Source organism: Oncorhynchus gorbuscha, linkage group LG16 (assembly GCF_021184085.1).
Source record: "Oncorhynchus gorbuscha isolate QuinsamMale2020 ecotype Even-year linkage group LG16, OgorEven_v1.0, whole genome shotgun sequence".
Classification (NCBI taxonomy): Eukaryota; Metazoa; Chordata; class Actinopteri; order Salmoniformes; family Salmonidae; genus Oncorhynchus; species Oncorhynchus gorbuscha.
The window spans coordinates 59,873,753-59,887,175 of record NC_060188.1 but is presented as its reverse complement, the minus strand read 5'-3'; the positions used below and the strand labels follow the sequence as shown (position 1 = coordinate 59,887,175).

The following is a 13,423-nucleotide window of genomic DNA, read 5'->3' as shown; positions in this document are numbered from 1 at the left end:
CTAACCTTGCGGGTAGGAGCGTTGGGCCAGTAACTGAAAGGTTTCTGGAGTGAATCCTCGAGCTGACAAGGTAAATATTTGTCATTCTGCTCCTGAGTAAGGCAGTTAATCCACTGTTCCCCGGGCACCGATGACGTGGATGTCGATTAAGGCAGCCCCCCGCACCTCTCTGATTCAGAGGGTTAAGTGTGGAAGACACATTTCAGTTGAACGCTTTCAGTTTTACAACTGACTAGGTATCCCCCTTTCCATTTCCCCATATATGCAGAGGAAGGGAGGCTGCCATGATGGATATATACATGCATATACTGCACGGCAGGGTAGCCTAGTGGTTAGAGTGTTGGACTAGTAACCCGGAAGGTTGCAAGTTCAAAACCCCGAGCTGACAAGGTACAAATCTGTCGTTCTGCCCCTGAACAGTTAACCCACTGTTCCTAGGCCGTCATTGAAAATAAGAATTTGTTCTTTAACTGACTTGCCTTGTTAAATAAAGATACAATTTAAAAATACAGCTTTTTTTATAGCAAAAGGGTCTAAAGGTTCAGTATATATTATGTATATTTGCCAATGAGATCAATTCCAAGTGTAGATAGATGAGGTTTGAAATAATTTGTGTTTATTTCATTCATGTTTCATCATGATGTCTTGTCCTTCATATCACTGGACTGGTATGAGCAACACAGCAGATGGGTCATTGTCCTCCACCTTTACCATGTGTTGTGCTGCCCCTTGGTGGTAGACTTATGCCACTACAGGTTAAATTAAAAGTTGTATCTGTATAGTAGGCGTATGTATTGTATTCCTTTTTTATTAACATTGTTCAGCGAGGACCCAATATCCAAATACTTCTGTTGTAGATCGACGATGTTGGAAATAAAAATGTTAAATGTGGAAACATTTAAAATTACCTCTAATTATCTTCAAATTCCTTATACTTATGTATATTACATTCCTTATACTTAATATCATATTGAATGTTTTTGTTTTTAGAGAACAAAGCCATATCTATTCATCCCTTATAGGGCATAATAGGGCCTACTGAAACAATAACGGTCGCTTTAGAGCTTTGGGTGGCAGAGGTCAAGCTTATATTTGACCACTAGGTGGAGTAAGGAGTGAGTAGTGCAGTGGAGCCTGTTGGCCGCAGACCCAGTAGGCCTCATTAGATCAGATCTGAATGTCTGGGACATTTGGCCTCCAAACTTAAATTAAATATTTTTTTTGTGACCTGATAGGCCATACAGACGCCATACAAGTACAGTATGTCCGCTCTTCTACTTCTTCTACTTCTAGTGTCTACTTCCTTTTTTGAGGAGCATGAGAGAGGTTGTATTTTGTCAATATAGTAGAAATCTCACTATAATAGTGCAAATTGAATAGATATATGTTATACAGAAAAGGTATGGTGCTTTCTATGTAACCAAACAACTTGTGATTAAAGTGCAAAAACTTTTTTCAAGGATCTTATCTCAAATGTATTCTATTGCACTGGATGTTTAAATAATTAAGAGTAGGAGTTGTAAGGTCTTCGTGATTCTAATGTTCATAAGTACAGCTGCATGTCCTCTGAGCCAACGGGCTCATGTCTCATACACAATGCTGCAGGTGGAAGGGGGAAGAAATGGCGCGCGACTAACTAAGCGACGGCCTAGTTCCTGTTCCCAAGGCCGCAGGAAACAACCTCCATATGTCCTCCCTCCTTCCCTTTCTCTCTGGCCTCCACAGGAGCGACAGAGCAAGGCAGGAGCCTGGGAGTAAACCAACCAGGGCTTTAACAAGCTGCTGCATCCACCGCACAAATAGACAACAATAATAACGCACTGGATGCACCGTTTTTTACACACAACATGTTACATATGGTGGTTCTACCCACTTCCTTCCCCACCTGAATAAATGTCTGCTTTAAAGAACACTTTATGGTGTTACGCTCCAATGGCTCAGATGAAGCACTGATTCTTATGGAGGAGAAGGAGAGATTGTCTTGTTCAAGGACACTGGTAGCAACGTGACAGATGACAGAAATAGAAACCGTTACTCCTCTGAGGCATGTCATTTACTTGTAATAACAACCGTTTCTGTTTCTTTGCCAGACGAGTCATGACTCATAAGCAGGTTGGGAAGGTGATGGAGAGCAGGGAGGAGAATGGCATCATCATTAAGGTGACAGCGTCACAGTAGATTTGAAGAGGCGACTGTCACCATCCTCAGAGCACAAAACCTCAATTAAGCAGTAACTGCTGTTAAAAGCTCTAATTTGCAGTTACACAATTACACTCATGCAATCAGGAGGTGGTATTAAGTATAATCAATGCATCATGACTTAGTTGTTTACTTTTCAGGGTTTTGCATTCACCACCACCAATAGCTGTTAGATCTGATTGACCCACTGACCTCGAATTATCAATGGGCCAATTACAGTTTTCAATGCGTTTAGTAGTGTATTGAAAAAAAGAGTTACACTTTATACTACAAATAACACTGTTATAAAAATGACATTACTTATGTCATTAACAGTCATGACTGTTGGTGTGCGCTTGTGACAGCAGACGTTGCACTGTCATCATGACAATGTTAATTCAATCAAATGTATTTATAAAGCCCTTCTTACATCAGCTGATCTCACAAAGTGCTGTACAGAAACACAGCCTAAAACCCCAAACAGAAAGCAATGCAGGTGTAGAAGCACAGTGGCTAGGAAAAACTCCCTAGAAAGGACAGAACCTAGGAAGAAACCTAGAGAGGAACCAGGCTATGAAGGTGGCCAGTCCTCTTCTGGCTGTGTCAGAATTGCCTAAGCCAGTTGGGCTATTTTAAACCTAGCTAATTACTTCATTGTGGCATATATCATCATAAGTCATACAAGCTAAACTAATGTAGTAGGCGTAGAAATATGCCAGATCGGAGTCCCCACTTCCCTTTTTCAGGGGAAACAGCAGTTAGGTTTGAAATACTGTATCCCTGAAAACCGGCAACTTCCGCTTTCTTACAACACTGCGGTGGTTATAAACTGACTTCAAAAGCTTACTGTTAATAACATATGGCAGTGTTAAAAGTGTTATCGGCCTAACAGTGTTATGTAGCCCTTATGACAGAGAGTTTTAGTAAAGGGTTACCAAATAAAGCAGGAGTATGGATACTGACATATGACTGAATTACATCATAGTCGTGTCATGGACTCAGAGGACAGTTCATTAACATAAGTGACTAAATCAAGCTGTCAGTAAGTAGGCTAATAGGCAGTGACAGACTTTAGAATGGGCCTGTCAATCACTCTCCCCACAAAGAGGCACGATGAACTCGTTTACAGATAAGATACTTGTAAGAGTCCACATTGTACAGGTGAAGAGTGAAAACAGCTCGGGTAGAGGTGGAGGAGCACAGATGTATAAATCAGGCATGGCAGCATGTGGTGTAAAATAAGATAAGAATAGTGTGGTCCATAAAAAGGCTTACTTAAACCTGACTAACTTCATCAGAAACTCATGTGCTCCTGTCTCAAACCACCATTGTCTTCTGCTATGACTGACTTTGCCGACATTACGAACTGCACAGACACAGAGACAGCACAGCACAGAGGAACACACGGCTCACAACAAGATGATGATGTAAGAGTTTACTTTAAGTCGATTTCTTGACGGATATGTAAATAGATAGGCTTTACATCGTGTTGTATATATATTTCTCGTTACAGTGCAGTCGAAAAGGAAAGAAAGACGCGTTTAGTAGGGCTTGTAGACGCATGAACGTGTTTGATCTGTCGGGGCGCTATTTTGACTGTGTGTGTGCCCATCGCCGTACACTGCAGGCCCTCTCTCCCACCAGGCTCATGCGAGCGAGGCAGAGCAGGCAGCGCAGCTCTTCCGTGATGCTTCAGATTTCCCCCTCGATCAAAAATATCGCAATTAATTTTATGGAGAGTGTGAAGACATAGCTTTCCTTCTCGAAATATAGAACTGCTATTTGATTAACATCTTTGCATATTTAATGGTTGTGCATGTATCTAGGACGACTCCACTCCACCCCCTATCCACGGTCTCTACCAATATAATTTCCTTTGCAACAATCCACACAAATAAGACAATACGTGATTCAAACTCTCTTTTTACGTTCAGTGCATGATGGAGTCTATGGAAATGCCTGCGAATTATGGAACACTGTCCCCCTACTACACACACCAGTTACATTTCCCCGTCGTGAACCTTTCTTCTGTAACCTGACTTATGATATACACTAAATATTATTGTGGAAAGTGGTTTATTCAATGGTGTTTAATGAATGAATGCAGCTTTGCATTGAGGCTTTGGAATGTTTTGGATGGATTGGAAATGTGTGCGTTGCGGTTCAACCCTTTGCGCTTTGATGTGAACTTCATATCGAGCATATTAACACTTTGTGGCCTGTTTTTTCTGAACCGACTCCATTTTGAAGGACCCGGTGAGCAGAGAACAAGGTTTTGCAACTCGTCTAAAGACAAGGAAGCCATCTGTTTTCTGGGTAGCCTATATTAGAATGCATTTACATGAAAACATTCTAATCCCATCATTTAAAAGTGCATGAGATGTCCATATGGGGTATGATATGATGCCATTGTTGGCACAGATTGAGCAAATGACAGGCATGTCATAGTGATTCATGTGAATGACAGCAATTGAAAATCTATGTGATAATTAAAAACCAGTAGAGCGGAATATGCCCGTAATTTTTCCATCCCAAATATTTTTGGTGGAACTCAAAGCCTCAGCATTACTCCAAGCTGGGGGTTGGGAGGCAGTGCCGATTGGTCCGCTCTCACACAGACACGGGCAGGCAGGGGCTGCAAGGGGCAGGTCGACAGCTAGGAAATAGTCATAATTTAATAATGCATTGAATATGAGGTAACAAGGAATTAGAAACTTATAGCACTGTATGATATGTCGCTGTAAATGGGTGGTTCTCTCAGTAAGTGAAATGCATGCATATATTTATCGTTTGAAGGGGCCGCCGGTGGTGTAAGAGCTATCGCAAGTAGAGTATATGTCCACAGGATCCTGGCCTAGTATTGCTGCTGCTGGGATTCTCCTCATCCGCTTTCACAAAATTCGAAAATAGCATATTTAATGATAGAAATGAAAGGTTTGACAGTTGTTTTTGCGGTGACCGACATTTAAATGGTAAGATTCTTGCGGCATATCATTGTCATACGCGTTTTTATTTGTTTAAACATTCCGTCATTGTGCACAGTATACATCTGTCGGTGGAAGTCTGTACGTATGTGTGGCAGTGTGAACTTGTGTGTCGATACTGTATGTTCGCGTGCCAGCTATGCACTGAACCGATATCTCTGTGGTGCCTCGTGAGCCATGGCACACAGAGTTGATGCACAGGCGCTGTCAGGAGCTGTCCATTTTATTCTTGGTTTCGCGATTTCTTCATCAGTCTTTTGAAATCAACTTAACCCTTCGTTGTTGCTGGGCAGGACAGCGTGTCATTACAGGTACTCTGGTCTAATTTTAACATGACCAGCGGCCTACCAAACGCGCAATAGGTTGCCACAATTCCACGTTCTTGGCGGTGTAGCGAGGAGTGGAATGACACTGTTGCCTAATACTTTATTTTTATTTTTTTTAGGTGGGGAAAGATAACCATATCACACTTTTATATATAACGAAACTCAGTCATTTAAAACTTTCCTAATTTTACAACACTATTGTTTTTTAGAACATTTTTAATAACTTTTCAATAATATACCATTACCATCCCCATTTTTGCCACTTTCTATAATAGCTAACCACGAACAGTAAAACAAATTGTATGTGATCAATAATTGCAAATCCATGCAATTAAAGTTGCTATCACTTATTTTTTTAAATATTGTTTTGGCCTATTTTCTGTTTTTTTTTCTGTTTAGGATGGAGCCTTACCAGGATGAGTCAGCCCTATGAACTGCCCATCACACTGACCCAACAGTGACCTCTGCCCCCAATGACCCCTTCTCTCCCTCCTCAAAGCACAATAACCCCAATTCTAGACTAGACCCTCCACGTGCCATGCAGCTGTCCACCACCCCTGCCCTCAAACCTCCATCCACCTATAGGTTCATGCCCAAGAACCTATCCTCTTCCTACAGTCCTCTGAGAAGGCTACAGCACCTGACCACCATCGTCAGCCACCCGGACCTGATACAGGTTGGAGAGGGGGAGAGGGAGGTCTCGCACACCCGGAATGCTGTTGGGAAAACTGACTTTGGGAATTCCTTGGCCCTCACAGCTCCCCAGCCAGGCAGGAGAGACACAGACACCAGTAAGACTAATCCTAGTGTGGAGAAGAAGAGTGACTGTTGCTTCTCTGACCCACCTAGTCCAGACTTTTCACTGGATAGCAATAGCCCTTTTGCGAATGGCTGCCTGCACTTTGAGTCCACTTTGTTTGATGATGATGATGATGAAGATGATGATGAGGATACAGCTTTACCTCTGACAGACAGACATAGCAAAGTTGGAAAGTCACCTGAACCTCTTCCTGAATTTTTTAACTTGAAGGTAAAGAAATTACTGAATCCAGGGCTATCTGTGGGTAAAGGCTTGCAGTCCCCTAGTGTCCCCCCATTAACAGCACATGAAGGTTCAGACGAGAACTGGGGGAGTAACTGTGAGCCGCTCTCTCTTGGGAATAGCCCCTCTGGGCCTCCAATGGCAAGTCCTACTACTGTTATGAACCTTTTACATAACATGGCTATTGACAGCAACATCATGCAGTACCCAACAGCCCTCAAATTTAATCCTGTAACATGTCACTGTTCTGGCCTGGGTACTTCCTTTTCAGTCCAGATCACCTGTTTTACTGTGCAACATAAATTGTCAAGCTTATTGGTTTTGATTATATGTGAAATGTCAATCAAGATAGTGAGAGGCCTAAATCCTAACTAATTAGCAAGAAAGGTCAAGCGAGGTCACTTCCTCTACAATAGATAAGATCCTCAGAGCTGGAGATGATCCATGTAATTCCAGCATATCATATGGTGAATTACAATCAATAGTTGAAATGATACCTTTTGAAATTAATAAAACACCTGCACAGAGAAAAGTCATTAGTCAGGCCATATCCTGAGCTTTGTTTAGTGGCTGGAATGTTATGCATGATCAGTTGATACAAGTTTAGTAAGGTTGACTGACATCTAGGCTAGAGAGTGTGCACAGAACTGATATATGCATTTTAGTGTTTAAAAGATAGTTGGTAATATAATGTGGATTTGCACATCTTGCATCTGGTGAAAATTAGGATAGAGTTGCAGGGATTTAACTTTGGTCCTGGCAACTCAGCAACCGTATAGTCTTGGAAAATATTGGAATGCTTGCATATGTTCACATTTGCGTATATAAATTGGCATGTCAATTCTGATGTAATACTTTTTTACTTACAGTACCAGTCAAAAGTTTAGACACACCGACTCATTCAAAGGTTTTTCTGTATTTTGTACTATTTTCTACATTGTAGAATAATAGTGAAGACATCAAAAATATGAAATAACACATATGGAATAATGTAGTAACCAAAAAAGTGTTAAACAAATCAAAATATACTTTATATTTTAGATTCCTCAAAGTAGCCACCTTTTGCCTTGATTGCAGCTTTGCATGCTCTTGGCATTTTCTCAACCATCTTCATGAGGTAGTCACCTGGAATGCTTTTCCAACCGTCTTGAAGGAGTTCCCACATATGCTGAGCACTTGTTGGCTGCTTTTCCTTCACTCTGTAGTCCAACTCATCCCAAACCATCTCAATTGGGTTGAAGTCGGGTGATTGTGGAGGCCAGGTCATCTGATGCAGCACTCCATCAATCTCCTTCTTGGTCAAATAGCCCTTACACAGCCTGGAGGTGTGTTGGGTCATTGTCCTGTTGAAAAACAAATGATAGTCCCACTAAGCTCAAACAAGATGGGATGGCGTATCACTGCAGAATGCTGTGGTAGCCATGCTGGTTAAGTGTGCCTTGAATTCGAAATAAATCACTGACAGTGTCACCAGAAATGCACCCCCACACCATGCTTCACGATTGGAACCACACATGCGGAGATCATCCGTTCACCTACTCTGCGTCTCATAATGACAGTGGTTGGAACCACACATGCAGAGATCATCCGTTCACCTACTCTGCGTCTCATAATGACAGTGGTTGGAACCACACATGCAGAGATCATCCGTTCACCTACTCTGCGTCTCATAATGACAGTGGTTGGAACCACACATGCAGAGATCATCCGTTCACCTACTCTGCGTCTCACAAAGACACAGCAGTTGGAAACAAAAATCTGAAATTTAGACTCATCAGACCAAAGGACAGATATCCAACATTCTGATGTCCATTGCTCGTGTTTTTTGGCCCAAGCAAGTCTCTTCTTCTAATTGGTGTCCTTTAATATTGGTTTCTTTGCAGCTATTCAACCACGAAGGCCTGATTCACGTAGTTTCCTCTGAACAGCTGATGTTGAGATGTGTCTGTTACTTGAACTCTGTGAAGCATTTATTTGGGCTGCTATTTCTGAGGCTGGTAACTGTAATTAACTTATCCTCTGTAGCAGATGTAACTCTGGGTCTTCCTTTCCTGTGGCGGTGTTCATGAGAGCCAGTTTCATCATAGCGCTTGATGGTTTTTGCGACTGCACTTGAAGGAACTTTCAAAGTTCTTGAAATGTTCTGTATTGACTGACCTTCGTGTCTTTGCTTATTTGTCTTTGCTTATTTGAGCTGTTCTTGCCATAATATGGACTTGGTCTTTTACCAAATATGGCTATCTTCTGTATACCCCCTACCTTGTCACATCACAACTGATTGGCTCAAAAGCATTAAGATGGAAAGAAATTGCACAAATTAACGTTTAACAAGGCACAACTGTTAATTGAAATGCATTCCAGGTGACTGTCTCATGAAGCTGGTTGAGAGAATGCCAAGAGTGTACAAAGCTGTCATCAAGTCAAAGGGTGGATACTTTGAAGAATCTTAAATCTAAAATACATTTTGATTTGTTTAACACTTTTTTGGTTGCTACACGATTCCATATCTGATATTTCATAGTTTTGATGTCTTCACTATTCTAGAAAATAGTAAAATAAAATAAAAACTTGAATGAGTAGGTATGTCCAAACATTTGACTGGTACTGCATATAACATGAATTTAAACATTTCTTGAAGTAATTGAAATATTGATTATTTGGTGTCTATCAACAGATGGACAGCCCAAAGAAGAAGTCCCTTCCACCTGTAAAGTTTTTAGAGGGTGAAGTTATATGGGCAAAGTTCAACCGAAGACCCTGGTGGCCTTGTGAGATGACAGTTGACCCAGTACAGGGAACCTACCACAAAATGAAAGGTAGGACCTGGTCCTGGGTATTATTTTAACAACTCATAGTTTTTTTAACTGATCTTGTAGAACAGATTTGTACTAGCTTGGAAGTGTTATATTTCACAATCCACTTTACATTGAAATGGACACATCCCTCTTGCAAAATGTATTTTATACCTGTGATAAAGGTTGAATGAATATGAAATCTACCGGATCCTTTGCTCCTGTGTGGTGATGTTTCAGAGCCCAGTGATAGGCCTTGTCGGCAGTACCACATTAGGACCTTTGGAGAGCCGTTGGAACTGGCCTGGGTCGCAGGAAAAGCTACACACACTTTTCATGGAGGCTTTGAGTTTGAACAGCTCCCCTTGATACGCAGGAGAGGAAGGCAAAGAGACAAAGACTACAAATACACTGTAATTACTAATGTGAATCAAACATGTGGCTCAGCTTTTTTGTATGTTGGACAATAACCAATCATGTTTTACCTGAATATATCCAAAATACAAATATTTGTGATTACAAAAACACTTTATTTTCCTCCATAGATACCCAAGCGTTTTAAAGCATCTTGGGGAAAAAGTGTGGCTGAGGCAGAAGCTGTCCTCCCAGAGCGGCCCAAAATGGGGCCCTCTAGACCTGACTCCATAGATACAACCCTCCATGATGGGTCCATATTAGAGAACAAGGACCTTCCAATTCCCCCTTCCTCCATTCCATCTGCCTCTATATCCCCTGCACCAAGTCACATAAGAAACAGAACTGTGTCACCACAAAGTAAATCTTCTCCAAAAGGAAGCATTTTCAAGAAGCCTCAGAGGAAGAAGAATCTAACTAAAGCATCAAAAGCTAAAAATGAGTTCTTCAACACCAAAACATTTGGAAGCACTGACAAGCCAGAGGGGGACATCGAAGAATGTCCGTATTTGGACATTGACTCTATCCCCAATATTTTGTGTCCTAAAGCACTTGAGCGTCAATCCAAGCCCTCTCAGACTCAGCCCTCAGTTCCAGTAGTAGAAAAAGTGAAGAAGCAGCCTGAAGTCCAAACTGGCCTGTGGTTCAGCAAACCAGGAAAAGACAGGCGACTCATCACTACCACCTCCATATCTAAACACAATTCCTTTAGCAAGGGCCCCTGCAAGAAAAATACTCAAACTGCAGCTGCTGTCAACAGACAGACACAAGTGACCAGTGTGGCAAACAAGGAATGCTCTAGTCATCAGTTGAAGACTTCAGTGTCCAGTGTAATAGTCAAAGAACGCCCTGCTGATCAGTCGAAGACTCCAGTGTCCAATGCAACAGTCAAAGAAATGACTGGTAATCAGTTTAAGACTCCAGTCTTAAGTGTGCCCAAGCTCACGGATCAGTCGAAGGACCTAGGCAAGCAGCCTGTGCATCTGCCCGCTAGCAACCGCCTCATGACCAGAGCTCTTAAAGCTATGGAGGAAGCTGAGCGGAAGGTCTCATCTTCCACAAACACGCCCTCTGATAAACCAGAGACCAAAACAAACTGTTATACAGAGGACAAACCTTCAAAGGTTGACAACGATAATCAGATCATGGCTTTTCCAAATGGCTCTTCATCAAAGTTCACCAGGTCGAAAGACTTTGAGGCAGAGGTTAAGACAGAAAATGAGAGCTTCTTTGTATCCCAGATGCCTGCGGATTTCATACCTCTAACTTCTGGGAAGGAAAAGAAAGAGGACCGTGTGTCTCACATCTCCTCCTGTTCCTCTCCCTCGCCATGCTTCTCTCCCATCAATGTCTTCAAAGACATCAAAGAGTTATCCTTCAAGTCCCTGGAATCAAGTGATGGTGATGGAAAACATGTGTCTTTTAAACCAGACACTAACTACAAGTTCAGTACTTTCCTCATGCTGCTGAAGGACGAACACGATACCAGGGAGAAACATGGTACACCCTTGGAGCTGGAAATCGGACCACCAACTGCCCATGTAAAAGACGAGCCTTTAGTAATTCCACCCTTACTAGGAGAGGAGTCACTCAGTCAAGGCCCTAGTCTCAGTAAAAGTCAACAGTGCAAGGGCAAGACAAAGGCCAAACCCAAGCTCAAGTCTTCTCTGAAAGTAGAAATCCCACAACTTGAAGGCAGCATAAACCAGGACTTGAAAAGGTCAGCCAAAAAGAGAGGCTTGTCTGGGACTAAAAATAACCCTAATGGAAAAGAGCCTTGTGGTAAGAGGTCTCCTGGACCTGGCTACCTTGGGATTGAGGCCTCACACCATCTTTCTAGCAATGCCTGTCTGAAGTTTAACCATGATTCAGGGACATTAGGGGGGTTGGGGGAGGGCTGCAGTGGGCTAATGAATGAGAGACTACAGAACATGGTGCCTTTGGAGCAGGGTGGTGCAGACCCATCGGTGTCCTTTCAGACAAAGACAAGGTTGGACAAGCAGATTATCCCTGCCATCAATTCTGCAAACACTACACAAAGTACTGGGGAAGGCCAGGAGGCTCCCACAGGTAAGGAATAGTTTTTTCTTCTTCTTGGTTTGACAGAAGGGTATCCCAAATGAGATTATGACTGATCAATGCATTGACTTTGCTTTGGGAATTATACCATAATGAAAATATCAAAAGCTATAATGTGATAGCGTCCGATTTAGGGCCATGATGCCAAATTCTGTAGATCATGAAATGTCATGGTTTTTACATGTGTGGCATATTCATACTTTTTGCACACTTGTCCTTCATCAGCACATAAACGAATTAGAAAACCAAGCAAAAGACTCATAGAATGGACAGAAGAGTATGATCAGATATTCTCCACAAGGAAGAAACCGAAAAAGGCCCTGCAGTCTTTGGGAAAGGTAGCTCACTCAAACATACAGTATTACATCTCTTGGATTTTCAGGGTTTTGTATCATGATACCAGTTCTATACCCTCTTCATGTTTTTCCAGGTGGCACAGTCCAACAGCAACAAACCAGATCCCCTACCATCAGAGAAACCCATACATGACCATGCCCCTCTGAACCCACTTCCTGAAATACAATCCCTGCCCCCAGAGGAACCATCCAAGACCCCAAATGGACAAGCCCCTCCCCGAATAGAGAACACTCTCCCTCAGGATGCACCTATCCTCTCCATAGATACTCTAACCCTACCTCCTGAAGCAGACCCTTCGCTGTTGTGTGACAGTCTTACAAAGAATGTTGGTGAGAAACCATTTACATATCAAATGTATACTTTGGTTGAATTGCAAAAAATTACAAAATGTTTTTGGAAGCAATGTGCCCTGAAACCAAGGAATTACAGGTTTTATTACATTATTCCTCTGTAGTAGTGGTCTTAGATCCTAAACACCTCATTATCCCAGATGTGTGTAAAGGTCCATAATAACGCTGTCCTGTGGCAGGTGACGTTCCTTACTTGGAAACCATCCGTAAGAGACAGAGAAAACCCACTCTGAAGATTCTGGAATACTCAGAGGCTGCCACAATCCCAAAGAAAAAGGTATGGAGGGGTTAGGGAATGGTTGTGCTTTGTTCATTAACCTTTTTGGTATAGGGGGCAGCATTTTCACTTTTGGATGAATAGCGTGCCCAGAGTGAACCGCCTCCTACTCTGTCCCAGATGCTAATATATCATATTAGTATTAGTATCGGATAGAAAACACTCTGAAGTTTCTAAACAGGTTTGAATGATGTCTGTGAGTATAACAGGGCTCATATGGCAGGCGAAACCCTGAGAAAAATCCAACCAGGAAGTGGAACATCTGAGGTTTGTAGTTTTTTAAAGCTTGGCCTCCGAATATACAGTGGGATATGGATAAAGTTGCACTTCCTACGGCTTCCACTAGATGTTAATCGTCTTTTAGAAACTTGAATGAGGATTCTACTATAAAGGAGGGGCTCATGAGACCTCTTTGAGTCAGTGGTCTGGCAGAGTGCCTTGGTCTCATGGCCTGCGCTCCCGACAGAGTTACCTCTCGTTCCAGTGCTTTCCTGAAGACAAAGGAATTCTCCGGTTGGAACATTATTGATGGTTTATGTTAAAAAAACATCCTAAAGATTGATTCCATACATCGTTTGACATGTTTCTAAAGGATTGTAACGGAACTTTTCGAGTTTTTGTCTG

The 13,423-nt window shown here is 42.1% G+C and overlaps 1 protein-coding gene across 2 annotated transcripts in view; it reads left to right on the top strand.

Moving 5' to 3' along the window:
* The first annotated feature begins 3,558 nt into the window (after nucleotides 1-3,558).
* The window catches only part of nsd1b (nuclear receptor binding SET domain protein 1b), a 31,533-nt gene continuing 21,668 nt past the window's right edge, over nucleotides 3,559-13,423 (top strand). Inside the window, exons 1-8 of one of the 2 annotated variants that reach the window (XM_046306723.1) lie at nucleotides 3,559-3,605; nucleotides 5,888-6,518; nucleotides 9,205-9,346; nucleotides 9,563-9,735; nucleotides 9,868-11,806; nucleotides 12,041-12,153; nucleotides 12,246-12,501; nucleotides 12,702-12,799. In XM_046306723.1, the coding sequence (XP_046162679.1) occupies nucleotides 6,027-6,518; nucleotides 9,205-9,346; nucleotides 9,563-9,735; nucleotides 9,868-11,806; nucleotides 12,041-12,153; nucleotides 12,246-12,501; nucleotides 12,702-12,799 (3,213 nt within the window). In that variant the 5' untranslated portion in view covers nucleotides 3,559-3,605; nucleotides 5,888-6,026. Of the gene's footprint in view, nucleotides 3,606-4,835; nucleotides 5,151-5,887; nucleotides 6,519-9,204; nucleotides 9,347-9,562; nucleotides 9,736-9,867; nucleotides 11,807-12,040; nucleotides 12,154-12,245; nucleotides 12,502-12,701; nucleotides 12,800-13,423 lie in introns of those variants that run through there. The other variant, XM_046306724.1, reaches the window with a different exon arrangement.